This window comes from Dermacentor variabilis, chromosome 1, assembly GCF_050947875.1.
Source record: "Dermacentor variabilis isolate Ectoservices chromosome 1, ASM5094787v1, whole genome shotgun sequence".
Taxonomy (NCBI): Eukaryota; Metazoa; Arthropoda; class Arachnida; order Ixodida; family Ixodidae; genus Dermacentor; species Dermacentor variabilis.
The window spans coordinates 139604866-139628146 of NC_134568.1; the positions used below are offsets into that span (position 1 = coordinate 139604866).

Consider the following 23281-nt stretch of genomic DNA (forward strand, 5'->3'; position numbering starts at 1 on the left):
TGAATATGGACAAGATATGAAAACAAACACACAATGATAGACTGAATACCGACAAGCGTGAGGTCTACAACTTTTCATTTCAGTTCATTTTAAACAAATATAAACTTCAGTAAAAACATTACAACATACAAAATCAGCTTGTTCAAAAGTTACAGCCATGACAGTTTCGCTTACTGTAGTAAATTTTCATGCATGTAAATGCAATGAAAAACCTCGCAAATTTTGGCAAGCGACAAGCAAAAAGTGCTAGCATGCATACACAACAGTGCCACATAAGCAATAGTGGAAGCGCACATAGTTAATGAGAGAATTGGCGAATGAACAGAAAGCCCATTTTTCTTCGCTGTATATAAGCTACTGCAGGTGGTGCTGCTCTAAGTGCTTGTAACAAGTTTGAGCACTATCTATAATTTAATACCACAAAGCAGGGCTCACCCAGACAAGTTGGAATGCCTTAATTGGGTCTTAGTCTGTGGACAGGACAATCTAAAAGCTGTTCATGTTTACAGCACCCTCACAATTTGTGCCAGACATACTGCTATGAAACTATGTACCAGTCATTAAAGGTCCACTACAACAAAATTTTTGACCGCATAAAAAGCCCAGTATCAGATAATTTAGACATGAAGTAGACTCTGTGCAAAATTTTATGCTTGAAATACAAGGGAATGTGACGCAAAACACTAGCAAAAATCAACGTTTTCCATACTGAAACTGAAACTAAAAAAAAAATTCCATTACCACTTGCCGGATGTGACATACGACTTAGACCACAGACAACCAGTGCCTGTGATGTCTGCATCCCTAGCTTGTACTATTCCTGTCTATCAGCAAACAGGTCCTGCAAGTCTCCTAGCCCTAGAGCCACGCCTGCTATGTTCTTTTAATGCATCCATCACCAAGTCAAGCTGGTTTTCTGTATCTGGCTGGTTATGTTAAATGAGCAGAGCCTCGACGTGTTTTGTCGAGGCTCGATGATGAGAGTGCATTGAGGTGATCAACATAGACCAAGCCAGGCTGCTTCAATGTGCACTTCCTCTGGGTGAGGAGGACTCTGAGGCACCCTAGACCGAACAGGCAACTACCGCCATCTGCAGTAAAGGATTGCAAGAAGTAGCCGAGACTTGGATGCAAACTGCAGTTTCACTTGTTTTGCACTGGCAACATCATATTCCAGCATTGTTTGCTATGGCTGCTGCACCCCGAACCTAAAGAATATAGCCCCTGAATACAACTTTGCTTTTCCTACACCATCGCGACTGGTCTTAAAACACTAGGCAATAGCAAACTGACAAAGCGCACATCGGGCCGTTTGGACCCCACCAGCTTAGTGCATGTCAACACCTTGTGCAGCACTGATTTGCAAAGTGCTTCACATTACGTAGGTATCAACTACCGTTGAGTCGGCCATTTTTATTTATTTTACTGGTGTCAAATGAAAATTTACAGTATACCTGCATTAATTCTACTCTGGTTAATTCAATTTTTATGGTAATTCGAACCCAACTGAAGGTCCCAGCCAGCGCGCATGCATTTCTATGGGCCCAAACCTTCGTTATTTAGATCCTAAAATTGGTCTTCCCCAGATAACTTGAACTTGACCAGCTAGCATGCACATGCCAGAACCCCTATGTTACCCCAATAGTAACCCTGTTACTGGCACCATGTGTTTCGGCAGAGCTTAGGGAACAGTGAATGCGTAGCGGCGCAACTATCACCTCCAAAGCAGGCTAAGATGGGTTCATGTGCAGGTAGCACGAGAATAGAACATGCTGGTGTGCTCGACCTGAGTGGCCACGGTGTCGGCTGCTCCCGAGATTTCACTGCACTATGGCTAGCTGGCCTAACTAAAACATGGTGCCGGCAGCTATCTCTTCCCGCCGCCCCCCACAAATTGGTGACCTGGACGACAGAGCCCAGCCATGCCAGCGTCAACTAACAAATGCATTGAAAATACCATCAAACAGCTATTTATGGCCTGCTTTGGACACATAGAAATCAGGCACACATTTAATTGTAGCGTGTGTTAGAATTGGCCAAATACTGCTAAATGAATCAGCTGTGTGTTTTGATGTTTTTTCTGCGTCGTGTTTAATTGAACACACTGAATAATTCCATCAATTTAGTTGGTCCCGCGAAAGCCAAATTAATGGAAGTCAAAGGTAGTGCAAGCAGGCCCTCTAATGAACGCACATTATGATGGTAGTATGAACGCATTTGTTTAAATTTTGGCCATATGATCTGTCAAATGCGTGGTATCCTGAAACAAATAATGCAGTTTCACAGAACTGAGTATGCTTAAGTCATTCCGAGAGAGTGTTTGGCAAGCAGATCTTGCATGGGTAAGTGACTGCATATGCTCCTGAAAGGTAGCCTGTGCAGCTTTGTTAAGTAGAGTTTACATGCTCTGTGTGTGCTGGCTGGTTGGCACCACACTTGCCTGCTGTGGCACAGTACACGCTTGCACCCTGAAAGCTGGGACAGGAAAGATGTGTTCTGCCTTCCTCCGACAGCACTGTGTACTGTACAGCCATCGCTCGTGATGGAGTATGTGTTCAAGCACCCGATGGCACCGCAACATGTTGGCATTCTTAAAACAGATCAAATCGCGTGCGAAACAGTGAGCAAGCACGCCAGAAGAGACACCCATCAACCAGCAATGTTGAGCGAGTGATGCACCTGGGATAGGCACAACTGAGAGATCAGCAGTTGTGCATGGTTCTGGGACTTCTGCCATATCCATATCGCTACTGCTCACCACCAGGTTACTTGATTACTTTAACAGTATATGCTATGCATTTATAGACAATTTAGCCTAGGTGAAATTTCGTTGCAGTTGGCCTTTAAGCATCAAAATACAGCCTTATGAAGAAAATCTCAACCTAACTACAAAGAGTAGGGCTCCTTGTAGGAAAAGGCTGGAAAGGACTACAGCAGCCCTAGTATACACACGTCTTCCACAAAATGTGACCACTGAGAGGTCCTCTTTCTATTCTACAAAGCAGCTGGTAGTTTTAGATCAAAGCACTTCAATTAGGCTAGCACTAAAAACACAAGTACAAATACAAATACAGAAACATCGGGCATTAAATTAAACCTCTGGCTGGAGCTTCTTCATTCTTTAAATACACATTGAAAACACAGACAAAATAAATGTTAGAAAGCTGATAAGTAAATTAGCGTACAATGTGAATGGAACCATCTGTGTGTTGCTACTAATTTAATTACTAATTGTTGGCTTCTTTTTTGCCCAAGCATTTTTTTCTATTCTACCAAGTTACCGATTCAGATTACTTAATCAGATTCTTAATTCTCACATAGTGAACAAGGTGTCAAATTAAAATCTATAGAAATTAAGAAACAACCACTTCAATTATTTGAAACAAGCTAACATTACAGCATAAAGTACAACTTCATAAAGCATCATAAAGTACAGCTTTGCCATCACTCCCTCCTTAAGAAAATAAAATTAAATTCTGGCATTTTTACCTGCCAGAACCATGACCCGATTATGAGGTATGCTGTAGTGGGGGACTCACAATTCATTTTGACCACCTGGGCATCTATACCCCTTTAAAGGGACACTAAAAGCTAATATTAAGTCAATGTGGTCGTAAAATACCATTCCAAAAACCTTGCAGCAGCTGCTTGATGCCAAGAAAAGACTTACTTAGGTTAAGAGAGAATAGTGTAAAGGGTCCGCATACATTTGGTGCCGTTCAAATCACCCACCCCTGAGCGGCGAGTGGCGCCAGTGCATATGCCATTTACTGCTGTCAGTGAGAAAATTGGTGCCTGACAGATGGCGCTACAGTTTTTTGTGCAAAAAGCAAATGCACGGCTATGAAGAAACCACACTAAGACAGTACTGGACTGCCGCTCACGATTACGCTGCACTAGGATCAAAATTTTGTAATCAAATGACTCCCAGCAAGTCAAGAATTAAACTATATCGCTGGCTTTGCCATCGGACAGTGCTGAGCAGTGATAATTAACCAAAAATGACGCCAGCTGTTCCCTAGTGAGCGTTGGTTTGGAGTCCGATTCATTTTATTCTGCCAAAATATTTCTGAAGGTCTGCCTCATGTCCAACATGCGGACCTGGCATTTTCAACATTGCCAACAGTGTCGGTGTCGCTTCTCTCGTAAAATCCCGACAAGGGGCGCTGCCGGTGTCACTGTGCAGTTATCGAAAATCGCTCCCATGGCGTCGCCCCATGCTGCTGCGCCACGAGAAAAGCGTCGTGCTCGAAACTATGCTGCACCCGCACTTCACTTTAGTGATGAGAACTCGAGTTATGATTCCAAAGATGACAGCAAAACAGATTCAAACTCTGCTCTGCTATTATCAGAGATAACTTGGTTATCTCTGGTAATATCTCCTTAACTTCAACTGAAATGCCTTAGCCGTTAAGTTACTAATCATCTGGTTATAAGTATTAATTAGGCACGCTAGAAAATTTACAGGCGATTAAGATATTGAGTATAAGGTTTCACGGCTTTCCAAGCTAACTTTGGCCAAAATAAAAAATACTTAAGTGTGCTATAAGGCATATTAAAGTGCACTGACTCTATAGAGCAAGTCAGACCATTTTTTAAATTTTACTTAGCTGCATTTTTATTAGTCAAGAATAATTAATTAACCTTTGTAAGTCTTAATTTGGAGAAAACTTCCAATGACGAGGTTGCAAAGTGTTAAGGAAAAGCTTGATTATGCATTATTTAAATGCCTGTAAGTATTATGCAATCATTTTTGTGGCATAAAAAGCCAGCAAATTATGGAGAAAAACAGCTATACCAGTTTACATGCTCCGATTGGTGTACTCTCACTCATGCAACGTATGAAGGCGCTTCTGAGCTTCTTGCACTGTAACTGAGTAACAGGGTGGCTACAATTTCACATTTTTTGTTCTACTTATTCCTATCATAAACTTGCTTTCAGCAATGCAACAGAGACCAATTCCTGGCGTAAAATTTGAAGCCAAAGCCTGCACTACTGCCCTGTCACTTTCTCAGCAGCAGTACACAAAACTAAATGTGCTGTTCATTCCCACATGGCACATTTGAAAGCAATGCGATTGCAGGACACAAGCACATAAAGTCAACGTCCAATCTTTTGGGCTTCCTAGGGGCCACGAAAACGTCTGACATAACGGGCAGTCCGAAGAAATGAATGCATGCCTTTTACTGCTTCCAAGGACACAAATCGCCATACGCACGTCCGAAATAGCACTGCAGGCCTGCCGGTACACTTATGTGTATCAGTGCTCGTACCGTGACAGGAGACGGTGGGTGCAGGCGTATATAATTAAAGAATACAGACTGTGTCCTGTGACTATTCCCCCTTCTTACTCATAATATGCTTCACCACACTACTTCGGGCATGCTTCACCATGTAACACCACTATATTGCAGTCAAGCCGACTTTTGGGAACTGACATTATGCAATGCGTAGTGCTTTCCGCACTTCGGTGCTATTGGCGAGGATAACAAAGGCGGAACTGGTGCCACTGCTGAGTCTGATGTTTCTTAGAAGACTAGACCTCTTCATGGAATGTTTTCCTTTAACCTTATAGGCTTGCCAAATTAATGAAGCTACTAAACAGAATTTTAGAAAATTTGATTTTCTCCCCATACAGTGACTGACATGCTTTTAGTCATGTCCTTCTATAATGCACCCTCATATTTTAAAAACTTGGCTGAAGTTAGCTGGGCCACTCTGTATACAGCTGTGTATCAGTGTTCCATGCATACAATTTGATTATGCACCAAATAGGATTTTGCCTGGTACTTGGCACTTTGTAACAGAGACAAAACTTGGGCTGTGATTTTATAGTAATGCCTTTTGGCGCTTTTCGTATTCGTGATTGGTCAAGAGAGACTCTGCCCCGGGCGGAGTCCCAGGCAGCCACTCATGAAAAGCGCCGAAAGGCATTAGCATTGGGAAAAGGCATCGCTATAAAATTGCGGCCTTGCTGTAGCTCTTTGCTCTAAAAATACCATGACTATCAATAAATAAAGAACTCTGAAAAGGTACGGGAGTGGCTACATTTTTTCTTTGTACAGTGCAAGTGACTTCGTAATGTATGTGCTGCTTGCATGAAAGCCTAGCCAAGGCCTTTATTCTATCTGCTACTAAGAAAGCATGCTAAAGACCTTTTGTTCACAACACTAGATTCCTTAAAAAAAGTGTAGTCAATGTCATTAATGAGCACAATCTTTTATAATTCACCAGCCTAAAGCTAACAAGAATGCCAGAATTATGAATCTGAACATTAAAAGTTCAGGTCCACTTATGCATACAGCAAAAAGCTCTGGCCAAGTTACTTTTGTAGAGCGCAGTTTGTCGCTGCATCCTAAACAGACACTCAAACTGAAAAAAAAAAGAACCAAGCCTTGACTTGGCAGTCTTTGCAGTCAGCCGTTTGTGCTAAAAGTATCTTGGCAGTTCCAAACTACTTTTTCACTGCTAATATGAAAGTCAGTGTTTCTTATGTTGCTATGAGGTGCAATATTTATTTTCTTAAAAAAAAAAAGACAGGAATGCATCTAAATTGCATGATAAAACCATCTCATTCAAGCTTCTGGCGCTCTCATTGCAGCAGAGTAGTGTGGCGCAATCCAACTTCCAATGCAACAATAGCACCAGTCTTTCCAGATGGTGCTCATGCTCTATGCAACTAGCAGAAACACAAAGTTGGTTCCACTCAAGTACACTCCTGCATGTCTTTAGAATTACATTCAGCTTTAGTTGGGATAACCCATATGTTTCCATAAAAAAATCAACACAACAGAATTTGCCACACAACCAAAAAAAGAAAAAAAAAAACGCTTGGATATCCAGCTGACCTTCACTTTGATGACTTGAAATGTCTGGTGTAACTGTTTCCTCTTTAGGATCACTTCCTGTACCGATGAAAGAGTTGCAATGTCACATTAAGCAGGCTTCCAGTGCATTTCTTCAATTTTGCATGGCACGCTTAGGGCACAATTGGCCACTAATAACAATTGCACAACTGAATTTGGCTTCAATAAAGAATAGCAATTGCTATAAAACCTTCTTTGTTACAGCCCTTGTGCATACTAAGGAGCATCCAAAAGAACTGTCGCAATGCTCATAAGTATTACTTAAATTTGAGGAGGGAAAAACATGCACACAGGATCAAGAATTTTACCAGTGGCAATCTGAAAACTTGCAATGGGTGCATGTTCTACAATGTTCTACAAGAAGAAATACTTTTGGAAACATCATTTGTGTAGAGGTAACATTATTAACTTCCTATTTAAGCAATATTACAAATCAATAGGAACTTCTGCATATATGATTTTTGTGCTAGCAAAAAAATTCAAATGCTTTTCCTAATGCTGAAGCAGGTTCACCTGTAATGAACAGTAGCTCTAACAGAAAACTGAACCATAAATATTTTACTCAAAATTTTTTCAAACACACTGTACTCGCAGACAACTTTTCATGGCTAAGAAGCGTAGGCTACAGAACCAAAGCACACCTGTGGCAGTGCTGCTGGACATAGCCCTTGCAATTCACACTTTTGAACATGGAAAATACAGAACAATTTTTTACTGCACGCAATTTGAACAATACGTTGCCTTTAGCTGTTACCTACTGATATTTTACTGTATTCTTTAGTTTGCCTTTGAGTTTTCACACACACAAGATCGTCACACATTTTACACTTTTCTCAAAGGCAATATGGCGTCTGCGTCTTCTGGTTAGTGTTTGTTGCTTGCTGTCCTGCCTGTAAGGTCTCCTGAGAGACTGATGACCAACTTCAGCAACTAATGACTGTCAAAGCGCATAAAAGAAGTGTGTGCAACGTCTACGTGAAAACCAGGTGAACCCATTTAAAAAATTTACCAATGATTACGATACTGCCTAATGTAAAATTTGAGCACAGCAGTTTAAGTGTTTTGAATTCGCGATATACTGAGGCAAACAATTTGAATATGAATGGCAGGGTCTTCTCGGCGGCGGCGCCGAGCCTCGACTCCGGCAGCTCGTTTAGCAGCAGCAGCAGCAGATGAAGCACTTCTACCGGGTGCTTTGCTCATTGTTCAGAAAGGAAGCATAAACACAGGAACGCGTGACTCGCGCACAGTGCATTCTCAAGCGGTGGCAGTGCAGCCAAAGTAGCAAATCTGCAGTGGGTCCAAAGCCCATGCCAGCCCTTTCTTTCGTATATGGTATCAGTGAATGTGCTCACCACATGCCTTAGTAATGACGTCATGACCAGGTGACAGTGCATGCTACTATGGAACCACCTCGTAGCATGACGCTGGCGCGCTAAGATTGCTAAGAAAAACAATTTTTGTTGCATAAATGCTTTGGATGTTGCCTCCCTGCAGAAGCTACTGCCAGAGACAGGATATTCATGACACCAACGAGGTCTGCCGGCACTGCTTTAGGCGCCTCAAGGAAATCCTGTCTTCATCTAGTGACACCCGTGATGAAGCAGACAAGGCATTCCTTCAGGAAGAAGCGATTGACGACTTGAACAGATACGTCCACCTTTCTTCTGATGTTCCACCATTGAAACCACCATCTTCCATTCACAAACGCAGCAGACGATCTTGCGGAAAGAGAAAATGGGCAGAGATTGAAAGCGTTGTGGTGACGAAGATATCCTCAACTAAGCACTGCATACAGAAGCGTCAGTACACCTGAACCGTCTGCAATAGAATGTTGTGCACGCGCTGGCTGGTTAAATAACTTGAAGCAAGCGTACCAGGCTTCATGGTTCTACTGAGAGCGCCTCCGTCTCTTAACCATCGCGCGACCATAAATTTGAAAAACGCGTTCAAAAGGCAATCTCAGCTGTCACAATTTACATGCTCAGAAAGGCCCGATATTGGCGCGAGAAGCATGTAATGTGGTCACATTTTGATACGTACACGAGGTCAAGGTTAAGCCTATCGGATATACAAGCTGCGCTCGACTACTTCACCAAGGACGAACTTCGGTGCTCTCAGCTGAACCCGAACAAGAAGGACGTTGTGTCAGCCACCCCAAATGGCTAGACAGAGCATGTCTTAAATCAGTCTGACATGTTCTATCTGTGAGACGTTCCATATGTTCAAAGCAGCTCACCTTGGAAGTGCCATCGCCCTGTCAAAGTTATACAGCCTGTGTCCAAAATGGGTGCTGCTCACACCATAACAAGAGGTTTGTGTCTATTGCACTAATGCCAACCTTTGTGTCTCCGCACTTGAGAATGTAATCGGCATGGAGATGTCATTGGAAAGAATGAAAGCATTGTGCCTTTATGGCTCCCCAACCGCAGATTGTGTGTTACGTGAATGCGAATGCTGCCCATGGAGTGAAAGACTCACTTTGGCCAGTCTGGGAATGGTCGACGAGGACGAGGTCACATTTGCTGTTCGGGGAAGTGGTGACTTGATCAAGAAGATGTCTCCAACCCTTTTTGTGAAATAGCTCGGCAAATGGGTGACCAAATGGATTCCTCACGTATACCTACGCCGAAGTCAAGCCGTGGCTATTCATGAGGCAAGAAGTGAAAGCAGCACGGAAGCATTGTTCTGCATTTGGATGTTGCGCAAAACTGGATTGTCCTCCTCTCAAATGAAATACAATAGCACCATGGCACAAAAAACAAATCTCTATTTTCACCTGTGTCGCCATGACAAGTAAGCAACACACAGCTTTGCTGTCATAAGCGACAACATGCATCACAACGAAGCGCACACCTGCTATGCCCTAGGTAGAGTGCAAGAAGCATTAAATGAAAAAGCACCCACGTACTGTCATGTAACGTACGTCGGCGATGGTGCAGCAAGCCATTTTAACAATAGGTGCCAACCGTATGAGTTGTCCCACTCCAAGTATATGTCCGCGAGGTGAACATTTTCTGCTACAGGGCATGGGAAGAATGCCTGTGAGAGTGCAGAGGTTGACTCCCTAAGCACGAAGCTGCCCTGCACAACCTGAGGTCTGGAAGCGCCGCCTCCATTCAGTCGGCACATGAGATGGTGTCCCAACCTAGCGTCAACCTCAAGAATGTGGCCCTGCTTCATGCGTCTGCTGCAGCCATTGAGGAGCATCGTTAGCAGAAGTCAGTGGAGTGCAAGTCAGTGCCACATGTGCCGGGAATTCACTCACGGCATGTGTGGATATGTGCCCGCAATCAGTCAAGCGGACATGCGCTGTCCGTTGCGAGAACTGCCGCTAGCCAGCTGACGGTGATCAAACCCTTTTAAATACCAACTGCAACGGACACAAAGTAAATCTATTTGAGTACCCCAAGTAGTGTCGAGTTTGTTTTCTCTTGCATCCGAGAAAACGGAGAAAATATACTCTCTGTTCTTGGCACAATAAAAAGCCCAGGTAAATTTTCCTTCGTTTGTGACAACCGTCGCCTTTTCTTTTTTTTAAAAGGATAAATGTTAACAACACGGAACGAGTCATCGCGGCACTAAAACCAGTATGCTCAACATGGGCAACTTTGGCCCGTTATATTTTATGATAAAGCAAATGAGGAAACATTTGCGCACCCATGTTTTGCCCGACATAAGCGGACTTCCATCCAAATTTTAAAAAAAATGGAACTGAATATTTTTTTTATTTTACGTTATGAAAATTACCTTTTTTTGAAAAAACTTGTTTATTTAACTTTCTTTTCTTCCCTTGTGTTTCATTAGGAAGATAATATTTGGCATAGATGTTGCCAAGAGAAAGTTCGATGTTTGACACTTTTTTTCAAGTTCCTTTGTGAAATACAAAATGCGCCAAGATGCATCAAAGTTAGAAAATGTTTCTGAATTGGGCCATGTTTAGAATTTTTTTAGATTTTTTGTTTGTTTGTGGACAGCATAAAAAATGCACAGAACTAATTTACTGCTAAGCATATTAAAATGAGCAGAAAAGTTTGAAGCTTGCATTTAATTTTTTCAGGAATAAAATTTTCGATTCCGTGCAGTTTGAATATTCCTACATGACATATAAGACAACCAGACAAAAGAAAAATATCAAGCAAACATGCATGTTTCATCTAAAAACCCTAAATAGCATTTTTCCTGAACGTAATGAAAAAGAACAAGACAGAGCACAAACAGCACATCATATTGACATCCAACTCCTTGAAACAGCTGATAATTTTGCCACTTTGTTTACGAATTCACTGTCAGAGAATCTCGTAGAATGAAGGCCACGGAGTGCTGTGACCCTTGGCATACCAGAGGGCATCACGCTTCGACTGTCAACCTTCAACCCCTTCTATCACACAGGTACTCCACAACATAAGAGTTTTTTTTTTACCTGTTCTCTGGCAGCTTGGCATCATCCTATTTTCCCAGAGGGTTTACCTTACTAAAATTTTTTCACACAAATGCACATACATCAAGTACATAGTCAACATAGTGGTCTTAGAAATTTTTTACTGTAAGACAGTGGATACTGTTACCTGCTTTATGTGCACACTAATCATTAAATTAAAAATGTTTCACAGCCTTTTCTGCACAAGCCACTTACGAGAATTATCAGTAATAATGTCATTCCCTTGGCATTTGAACAGTTATAAGTGAGCATGACTATATTTCGCAGTTTCTTTCCTGTGAACTCTTCTAAAACCAGAATATCCTTACTACTGCAGTGGCTGGTATTTCTGTGGCACGTGTGCGATATCTGTCTGTGGCACAATCTAATTGATCTGTAAAAACTGCACACACTATTCCAACCAAGATGCAAAATTTTAGCGCCATGGAGTATGAAAAGTTGAACAAAGCCATAAAAACCTTTCCTGATTGGCAAAGTTGTCGAGACATACAAAGTAAGAATTGCAGCTGCATAAGGAGGTTAACCCCGAAATCAAGCACAGCAGGGGCCACATCTATACTAACAGGTAGCCAAAGAAATGGATCACTGGCACGCCACTAGCATATGCAGTAAAATATAGTTATAATGAAATTGAACAAGGGAGCTAGAATAACATCATTATATCCATTATTTTGTTATATCCCTTTCTTTATAACGAATTTCGACTATGCATAGTGAAAAGCAAAGAAAAATGCCTTAACATTAGATATAAGCAGAAAAAAGATCGATTGAGGGTATTGGTGCACAAGTTCTGGTCCTCCACGTACGGTGGCTGACATCTCCTCTAAATAATGCATATGCAGATCTAACAGATTAGTAGAAAATAGCCAAAAGTAGTCCTATGTGTGGACTTAAAAATCAGCAGCGCAAGAACAGCAAACTACATCAATGTGCAAGCCTTCGATCAGGCTTCCTCTACACACTCAAGAAAGGGGGAAATTTAACGAATTCAAACCAGAGTCGAAGTCTGATAAGACAAACTTGGAGAAAATAAAACTTAAAAAAAAAACAAGCTTTGCATGTCACAGTAGACATTCTATGCTATCTGAATTCCATTCTTTAAACTCATTGTCATTGGTTCACAGGCCACTGAGGAATAAAAGAGAAAGAGTAGTTGCACTAGTGTCACCTGGCCAACAATTTAAATATTATTTGCATATTATAGGGGAATCGAGTTCATTATCGCACACTTCAGATGCAGCAAAAGAGAGCAGCACAGAATATCTCCAGTGACACAAAGTGTATAAATGGCACAGAAGTTCCAACCTTGCATGTGAACTTCAAGCAGTTGGCACGGAGGAATGCACAGCCCATGTGGCTCATAGAAAAAAACTGGTTTCATTTTACACCAGGCTGCATCACTTTATTGCAGCCTGCATGCCTAGACTGTGACAAAAGCAATTTTTCACAGGATCTGTGGTCTCCAGAATTTTGTTCACGACTCTACATACCATAAAAACAAATTCTAGATCCAGGCAAGGCCAAAGACCATGTGGCAAAGCCCAAGCACATGGCACCTTTCTTACAATGGGTCTTAAGTTTTTATCAAACCTTATAAAACAAACAATATTAATTTTTGCTTCTGGTAGTCATGCAAGGTGCACACTGCTAATATATTCAACAAAATCAGTTCACACAATTCACAGGAAGCTCGGGCAGGGCCCACAAGAAAAGCCGACAAAAACAAGTACTACACTGCAAACTAATGGCACCATTCGAAGGTTAAAATTTTGGACAGGAAAAGGCAAAGACAAACGAGGCACAAAGACACACAGTCCAGTATGCTAAACACTTAAGTTTTCGTTATAGTATTCAAATGTTAAGAAATTACTTTGCAACATGACATGACCCACCTGTTATTCTATCAACAAAAAATGCATGCCATGTTCCCCAGCTAACATTCGCCATGCTGTTCAAAGGAAATGAAGATTAACACATCACTGTGCAAGATACGATTACAAGACTTGCAGCGTTCAGTCGACAGAGGTCTTACGACTGAGCAATGCAGTATATCTTAAAATCATATCTTGCATGGCGTTTTTTTTTTTTTTCATTTTATTTTTGCATTGCACAGCTTGGCTAGCATTAGCTGGGACACCTTATGTAGGTATTACACCTGATAGCAAAGAAAACATTTAATTTACAAAAAAAAGTGTGTTCTCACCAGGGTTTGGTGTAGCAGGGGGCACCTGTGGCTGTGGAGTGGTAGGTGTGGGGCGGCGAGAGGATGGCAAAGCATTCTGGGGGATGAGGGGCAGCCCACCGACACCTGGTGGGGCTTGCGACCCCTTGGGCCGCTGTCGAGGAGCTACTGATGTACCTTCCACAACTGGTACCTGCAATGATCTGCAGCAAAAACGATAACAAAAGATCAATGCAAATAATGCCTCTAACTGTAGAACAGGTTGAGTGAATGCCACTCCAGCCAAAAATATGCAATGCTCAAGTTCTGTTTCTCAATATATCAGATACACAGTCCAGTTTTAAATACATCTTAAATCCAACCTTACAGCTCATGTAGCTGGGAAACTAGTGTACAAATGTTACCTTGCCAATTGCACCTCTTATGGAGTCGGCCCCTTAGGTGAGGGGATTAAAGTGTTTAGTATAAATACTGTATTAAAAAACACTAACAAGATGAAATTATGTTGCTGCACAGAGACTACAAACATTGGATGACTGAAATTTATTGAAAGGCTTTATACAAAATTTGGTACACATTCAAAATTTTTCAAGACGATGAGCGGGTAAAGCCAATGGCCTACATCTGAGCATTGTTTCCGCAGTCCAAGAATGTCCAAGGGCAAACAATGCGAGTTTATTTTGCTCATAGCCCAAACTGGCCATGTCAACTGACTAAAAGTGCCAGTAGTGGGTGGCCACTGAGAAGACATAGGATAGAAGCAGAAGTTGTGGATAGACTCATAGGAACAGCCTCAGAAGAAAAAGTGAACCCTGGACCGCTCAGTCTTGCCACTTCGGATTACACCATAGTGTACAACAGTAAACAGTTGAAGTACTAATTAGGAATGGATCATTCAGGAGGACCAACTGTTGTGCTAGTTTGTCTTGTATTCCGACTACGGTAACTTAGCACAAAGTGGCAGACAAACAAAAGAACAGACAAGGATGAGCACTGTTATCAACTTAATTCACAGGCCCTCCACCAATATATATGTACTAGTTTTTCAGCATGTGCCCTGTCACATCATTGTTGATAGGAATGAATCCTTTACTGACAATTCAGTTGTTTGTTAGGTACGAATGCTGGACAGAGGGCTTGCAATGCAAGTTATGTGCCGATTTAGGGAGAACTGGAAAACAGGCAGATGGCATGCTGCTTTAATGTTCAGACTGGCAGCCAGCACCATGAGGGAAAAAGCAGTGTTCCAGTGGAAATCTAGCCGGGTGGCAACCCTAATCTCTTACCCTGTTATTGCAACAACAGCACATTATGCAAACACAGGTTGAAAGCTGACCACAGCATGTAATGGTTATGAGAACAAGGTAATTGTGCACATGCTCTTTCTCTCTCGCGCAGCCATGTGGCAAAAGAGGTGAAACTCATGGAAATGCAACATCCACCGTCAAAGTTTCCTGCCACACCAAAATGCAGGGCAAAATGTGCTGAAGGCCTCATGCTCACATTACTACATTTTACTTACCAACAAGTGCACAAAAAGCAGCACTGTGCAGTGTTAACCCAAACAGAATACACTCAAATCTCCTTATAACAATGGGATATAACGCAATAATAGATCTAACGAAGTAAATTAAATTTCATTTGAAATCTCCATAGAGATTCATATATATTTAAAACCTCATTTTAACAATGTGGAATTGTCCTGCTGATAGATATAACGAACTAGATTCGTCTCCAAAAGCAAAAAGTACCCGACCGTTGCACGCCGAGTACATCGCTTTCCGCAAGGTTCGGCACTTGTTCGTCGCAGCAGTTCAAAAATCCAGCGTCGCCACATTGAATATGTCTTTGAGCAACACTGCAGCGCGTATGTGCGCAAGTGCGCACAAGCAGCAGTTCACTATGGCACTTCTCCACTGACCTTGCTTACACGTGACCGGCTGCGCGAGCCCCGCCACACGGCTATGCGTGGTGGTACAAAAGATTAGCGCATTCACTTGTACTGCGCGTCAAGTCATGTAGGCAGGCACAGCTGGGCTTAGCCTTAGATCTCCCCAACGTAATCCCAGGCGTCGCATGCGAGCCTGTGCAAGTCTGGCCTTGCTGCGCGGCTACGCACAGCGGTGCTAGATTAATGCATTCACTTCTCTCTCTCTCTAGGGCACACTGCGCAGGCAGCCACAGCTGGGCCTGGCCTCAGAGATCTCCCCGGCGCTATCTCGGGGATGAGGCCCAGGTTTTGTATTCACTTCTCCCTCTCCCTGCAGCGCGTCACACATACTGGCAGCTGCGCATGGCCTCTGAGATTGCATTGGCATCGGTGCAATCTCAGAGGCCATGTGCCCGCCGAGCCAAGCAGGCGCGATAAAGTTCACTTGTCTCCTCGATCACACCACCGAGCACTGTGTTGTGTGCCATGTGCTACTCGACCACAAAAAGCCAAGTGGAAAGCAGACACAAAAGACTATCACAATGGAACAAGAACCTATAGGCTGTTGCATCAGGTGCTAAGTCGTGTGTTGCACATGCCGAAGCTTCTTTTATTCTCTTATTCAAATTTCATTGTATGCATGGCCATGTAGCAGTTCCATGGGCCACAAAGCCACCTTATTTTTATATTCAGAATTGTGCATCCCATTGGGCATATACAGTGGACCCTCTTTTAAACGGGACCTCAAGGGACCAGGGAAATTGGTTCCGTTTATCAGGAGTTCCATTTACTGAGAGACAAAGCTGAATACAATTGCATGAATACAAAACCAACCAACCGTGGTGTTCCGTTTAAGAAGCAGTTCCGTTTAAGCGATTTCCATTTATTGAGATTCCAGAGTATTACAAGAAATGACAAAAAAATTGGATGTGACAACGAACATAACGAAATAATGTTGGATGCCCCTTCAACTTTGTTATAACAAGGTTCGAGTGTATTAACAATGCTACAAAGAAGCTTCCCCATGGTACACAAACCTGCAGGTGAAGTAGCACATTCTCCAAAGCATTATGTTCTGCAGTAAAAAGTGCTTTTGGTATTAAGAATATCATCAATATCACTATTCAATACATTGCACACACAGGTTAAAGTACTATCATACACCATATACACATCATGCATGTGTATAAACCTAAGCAGTACACATGCTACCTTTTCAGAAGGCAGTATAAACAAAGACAAGCCCTACCTTGGAGGCTTTGATGATGACATTCTGCCCTCACTGTCGCACTGAGGTACTGGAAGCTGTTCAATATTTGGAATTGATGAATTCTACATGCGTAAAAAGGAATGAAGGTATATTTCCATTAGTTATCCTGTTATAACAGCGTAAAACCAATACCATTAGACATAAATGTGCTAGTAATAGGGATAAATTAAAAGATCAAGTCAGTGATGAAGAATGCTAAAACATACATGAAGGTTTTGAACAGGGCATTCTTTGCCTGCCAGTGAAAATGCCACATAGGACACCTGGAAGATATCTGGTCTCTTCTCAGGCTGAACTTCCAACATGTAACCTATAAAAGAAAAGTGAGGAATAGCTCAGGGACATTCAGTCACAGAAAATAACACAGAAGAATGCTGAAGCTGTGAATTCAGTCCCCCATCTATGGCAAGTTATCCCTTCATGCACTTTTCCATTTACCTTACTATCTCTACATTGCAATTAAATGTAGCAATGAACTTCCCCTATGTTTTCTCTGGCTTCATTTTCCATTACTTCATATGCTTATGAATAACAAAAAATTTAGCCCCTAAGATCACCTTATTTTTCTAATGCATTTTTTTTACAAAAAGGAATTTTCTCATATTGCACTCTTGTACATGAAATATGCTCACAAACTTGTAACGAATGTAATTTTTACAATAGCCAAAATGCACATTTACTGGCAATAATGCAAATGTGCTTCCTACCAATGAAACAGGTTAATTTATAATAAACAGACTTCATTGCTTTAGCAGGAAATTGAACTGCAGACATAAATCTGCACTAATTAGTTCTCTCCACTCTCCAGTAATAAGCAATCCCTCTACACTGAAGGAAAAAACAACAATAGAAAGCTTGAAAGACTAATCTATCACTGTCAAGATAAATGTAGTGTTTATGCACACACCGGATTCACCTCCAAAATTTGAGAGGTTGACATCTTGCAACCAAAAAGGATGGGAGAAGGAAGGCACACACACTAACAAAAAGTTTTTTTTTTTCCTTTTTTTCCTATATGACCATTGTGCAATTTTGAATGGTACATCCGTTCAACAATTTTTCATTTTTGATGCATTACCTCATGACGAATGAGCAAATTTACCAAATAACGTATATATGTATAGTTTACTGCAAAATGTTTTTCCTTTTTTTTAACATCACAGCAAGCAATTGGCATATATTTAGAATTGCCCTATATTCTGGTTTAAGTGGCAGATTTGCACATACAACGCTAGTGCACCCGGCAGGAGCAGCCACACTATCCTGCCGCTCCCTTGGACCATCACCATCATGGCTGGAAAGCTCCAATAAACTGTCGCTGCTATGGCTCCCTAGGGCTTCAGCTTGCCTCCACAACTCTTTCACACCAATGAGCCTACTACAGGCTAACCTCGATATATCGAACACAGATATATCGAATTATTGCATATATCGAACACTTTTTATATAAACTGGAAAATCGAACGCATTTTTAATTTTTTATTTCAAATGGGGTCGGTCGTAAAATGGATATATCGAACTCCCCCACCCCAAACCACGTGTGCTCCGATGACAGGCGGTGAGCTTTCCCGCAACACCCTCGAAGAAAGCTGTGGCGCGATTGGCATTCCCCGACTGCTACGCACTATAGCTGCACCTGACTGCTGCGCACTATAGCTGCACCCATCGATCACGCCGAGGGCACCATTTGAATGTAGCGGCGTACGCATGCGGCGGCTTGGCTAGTTCGACTATGGTCCCTAGAATACTGGCTAGTCCGCCATCCGCCGACAGGAGCGAGGACTGTTTTCAGACAACGGTGGCGTTGCCGCTGTCAGCAGTCATACTAGGGCGCAGTGTACGGCCGACCGGCTGCGTGTTGGTGAAGCGCACTCGCGTGCCATTCCCTTTTTTTTTTAACGATTTTCTGCCACCTCTTACTTATGCCGCATTAGAGCAATATTTGTTGCACGTGTGATGAGATCTTTTAGCTGTATAACAAGGTATTTGTCTGCGAGGACTTTTGCTGAGCTGCATCAAAAGCATGTCTTTGGAGTGGAGACATGATTCTTCTACCCTGCTCGCTGACTGCCTAAAAGTCAAATGGAAATAAAACAATGACAACTTTGTTCAGAGAAAAAAAAACGTTATTTAGCACAAACAATAATGAAACACTAGAAAGCAGTTTCCTCAGAACAGAAAGCAAACATGTAGCCTTGAATAGGTGAGCACTGAATTCATTCATGCAATACTGCCAGCTGTCCTTTGGCAGCTAAGGCCGGAGTGGTTAAAAGTGAAACAACTATCATAAGGTACAGGTGCGCGATTTGGCATACTACATGGTAAAAAAAAAAAAAAAAATTAGACCCATGCTCATTCAAAACCTATATGAGATAAAAAGAAAGTACTTTTAGTTAAGGGTGAGCAAAACTGGCAAAAGCAATCTATAAAGACAAGAATAGACTGCAGGGCTGGCCTCTTCCATCTCATTGAAACCTTTCTCACTGGTCTACCTCGTCTTCTCAATATGCCTGCTCGTTGTGTTTTCTGTCCTCGCTTCTTGTGTTGTTGCCGCAACGTGATTAATCAACTTGCTCAAAACAAATTTTGATCGCCTAGGGAAACAGAAATGTTGACAGATACATTTTGTTAAAAGCGTCACATGGGTTGCACAGTAACTTTGCCTCTTACCTTTGTTCATGTTTATGCATCAGTGCATGTGCCAGCTCGCCAGAAGTGCACATGAAAGGCTGCATATTGTGAAACATCACCTTGCTATGCTGTTGCATTTTTCATGCTTTCAGTCTTAGTGAACAGACGGTTTCGATGCCCATCATGATAACACATTTTTGTCAAAAAAATGATCCAAATTCAGAGGTGTGATCATTACGTGGGTTAAATTTCCCGGGAAAAGAATTCTTTTTTTTTTTTTCATCCCGCATTTGCTGCGGGATGACAACAGGTCAAGCAGGCGGCTGCTGCTGTACAATTGCGCTGTAATAGTGTGGGAGACCAAAACAAAAATGGCGGCCGGTGGAGCAAGCCAAACGCGCCGAATTTGATTTTTTTTCTTCTCGTGAGTGCATTACGCGCATTGAAACAGTTTCTTCCGTATCAGTAATGAGTAATATTGTTAATATCGACAAGTTTGCGACAATAACATAGCCATGTCCACTTTGAGAGGACAGAAAGAGAGATGGGCGTGCTTAGTTGCCAGTGACATAGAAACACATGGCGAACATGCTGCGGAAACTGCGGTATTTTTCTGTACTGCTATACTACTACGGCACAGTTCCGCTAATGATGGGCGAATATCTTAGCTGTGTTACAAGCGTATCAGTGTAAACGTGGCCGCTATCGTGGCTGCTCGTGATTTGTTGCGTGCCCATGAGTGCACACGAGAAGAATTGAAAGGCGCCTTGTTTGTCGTTGTTGGCCAAAATCATTATGCCTACAAGTAATAAAGCCAAGGCAAGTTTGGTTGTAGATTTTTTTTTTTCATGGAAGTGCGGAAAGTGATGAAAGGAATGAAATGGGACATCTGCTTAAGAATGTTTGGCGCGTGCAGAGCACTTGGTATGTCTTCAAGAGTCGTTCGCATAGCACTTGACAGCATTCGACAGATGGTAAGCGCGATCATCATTAGCTAGACTTGACACACGACACATCACTGCGACAAGTTCGGGGTGCGATCATTACACGGGAAAGAAAAAAAATCGAATTTTGACGACAAAATTCAGGGGTGCAATCATTACGCGAGTGCAATCATTATGCGAGTATATACGGTAAATAATTGCCTCAATAAAACACATTCAACTTTACTCAGAATTTCACAGTACAAACAATGCTAGCAGAGCTATTCAGAGTGAATAATTGTGCTTACATTCCCAGTCAGATAAACAAATACGACAATGGTGATGACTGCGATTTGATGTGCAGACTGCAAACGGTGCCTTTCAAGTGTGCTCTCGACTACTGCTATTAATAGCTACCCAAATGAGTTTTCTGGGCCTCACTAAGCTAATGATGTTTGATAATTGTTCTCATATTCACATTACTTGCCTGAGCCAGATAACCAAAATAATGATTGATTATGGGGTTTTACGTGCCAAAACCACTTTCTGATTATGCGGCACGCCGTAGTGAGGGTCTCCGCAAACTTTGACCACCTGGGGTTCTTTAACGTGAACCTAAATCTAAGTACACGGGTGTTTTCGCATTTCGCCCCCATCGAAGATAACCAAAATAATGCAACCACATGATTATGCTTTGGCGTGCAGGCTGCTAAGAGAGGCTGTCAATTTCACGTAGACTGCTGCTTTTTCGTGTGAAGCTGGAGAGTGGCTGCCCGAATGAGCATTTTGGGCCCCACATAGTTATTCAGGGTTAATAATTGTATTTGCATTCATATTTTCCGGCATTTAAGCATGTCGCCATGCCAATAGTTATACTAAGCACGATCTGTGCAGGACGTTGCTTCTTCTGAAATGAACTGCTTATTTATTTGAGAGGTCACGGGAGAATGCTTTGCTGCTGCAAACCTACCGGCAAAGTTTTGGTAGCCCTAATAAGGGCTGTTCTTTCGGTAATAAAAAGCTGTTATGCTTCATCGAGTGGCTCAATGCCAGACAGCTTGCAGTTGGAGTCGCTTTCTTCAGTGTCGTCTTCACTCAGTTGGATGATGATGGGTTGGATGTGGTCACTTCCAGACGTGTCAAGCCTGAACTTTGCCTCCAGGTCCATCGCGTGGTGAATGTTCTTCCTCCAGTCTTCCGCCATTACGTGCTTGATTTTTTTGCCCTCAAGCCGTCTTCAACCGTGGAGAACTTGAAGTCTCTGTTATCCGCAGCGATGCCATTTTTCACCTTTTCCCACACGAGCTCGATAGGATTAAATTTGCAGTGGTATGGTGGGAGCCCGAGTACAATGCAACAGGCAATTTCAGCTGCATTGTCTACGATGTAGCTCAGAAAGTGTGGCTTTACAGATGCTACCAACTCAAGCAGCTGCTTTTTAACCATCCTTTCGCTGTAGGTGATGTTTTTGCTTTTGAGCCACTCGTTTATTTTTTCCTTCTTCCAAGCTGTCATCGGCAATTTCTCTTCTTGTCGGGAATGGTAAGGAGCATTGTCCAAAACAATGACGGTACCTGCAGGCAACTTCTGCAGAACATCATTAAACCATCCCTTGAAGCGATTGCCGTCCATTTCTTTATGGTAGTCGCCTTTTTTTTTTTTTTTTGTCCTCAGAATATATCTAAGCAGCCGTCAACGAAGCCATCCTCGCTGCCGATGTGTGTCACAATCAGGCACTGGCCTTTTCCAGAAGGTTGTTTCAGACCGTTGACAGGCCATTTGCTCGAGCATATAGGCGTCCGCGCTTCTGCACCACGGTGTCTGTCCACACGATCGACCGAGTGTGTCCCGCTGTTACCCATGTCTCGTCCAGGAAAAAGATCTTTCGGCCTTCCGCCCGGTAGCATCCACATCACGAAGGTAGCGATTCCACCATCCAGCGATGTCATAATGGTCAATGAGCAGCGAATTGCGGCTGCTCTTCTCGTGCTTGAATCCGATCTCGATAAGCAGGCGACGCACAGTACACCGCTTCAGTGATGGGAGATCCATACGCTTCAAGAACTCTGTTATCTTCTCGACCATCGGTATCTCGTTGCAGCGAAAGAAATCATGCACACATGACCTTAGCACGCACAACATGAAGCTGTCATACTTCCTGCTGCGTCTTCTTTTCTCTGAATTTCGTGGGCGCTTTCGTGAGGGCGGCGACAGTTTGCCACCCGAAATATGCGACGCTTTGACCTCCCTCCTCACCTTGAACACAGTGCTTTCTCTGACACCGAGCATCTAGGCGACAATCTTGGTCGTGGTCTCCATGCTGTGTTCAGGCTCCCTGTTACGCCAATACATGTAGCAGCAGAGAATCATGTTGCGTGAATCGCTGTTCAGGATGTGGTCACTCTTGTTCTTGTCAAGGCTCCTAGGTGGTGTGGACATGGAGGCAACACAAGGCTCGTTCGGCAACGAAGGATCGCATTCCTATGTCACCTCGCTGGGCTCCATGTCGGAAAACCCGCACGGATGCTTTGTGTGAACTGGCGAGATTGCAGGCTCACACACACACAAAAAAAAAAAAAAGTGAGAAGGAAAAAATTTGTGAAAACACAAAACCAAAAAATATAAATTTTATGCTATTTAACACCAAGAATATTTATTTAAAACGATGAATGAAGCATTTTTGTACCTTTCCTGCCTCGAATATTCATTCCCCAGGTTTGTAATGGTTGCAATAAATGCATTGTTTTATATAAGTACTTGTTCAATAGCAACTGATTCATTTTAAACTCTGAAAAGGAGTAGTAAATGTGTCGTGTACATGTAAACAAGCGCAAAAGCCATGCAGAACTGCTCTTACTACTTTTGTCACTTGCAATGAAGCTAAAGAGCAGACGACGGGCAGCGTTGTGGAAGGCACAGGGTTATTTTTCTGTCACAATCCGGCATGTGCTGTAGTACATGAGAGCTCTACTAACCCAGTCATCAAAATACAAAGGTCTTTATACCGAGAATTGCGCATTTCAGAAGCACAATTTTT

At 42.5% G+C, this 23281-nt stretch overlaps 1 protein-coding gene across 4 annotated transcripts in view; it reads right to left on the bottom strand.

Annotated features, from left to right (window-relative positions):
- Nak (Numb-associated kinase) overlaps window positions 1–23281 on the bottom strand; it is a 125018-nt gene that overhangs the window by 58657 nt on the left and 43080 nt on the right. For 3 of the 4 annotated variants that reach the window (XM_075696111.1, XM_075696097.1, XM_075696090.1), the window contains exons 8-11: window positions 16897–17000; window positions 16670–16752; window positions 13512–13693; window positions 6850–6906 (exon numbers count right to left, since the gene is read on the bottom strand). In XM_075696111.1, coding sequence (XP_075552226.1) covers window positions 6850–6906; window positions 13512–13693; window positions 16670–16752; window positions 16897–17000 — 426 coding nt within the window. The remainder of the gene's footprint in view (window positions 1–6849; window positions 6907–13511; window positions 13694–16669; window positions 16753–16896; window positions 17001–23281) is intronic. The other variant, XM_075696104.1, reaches the window with a different exon arrangement.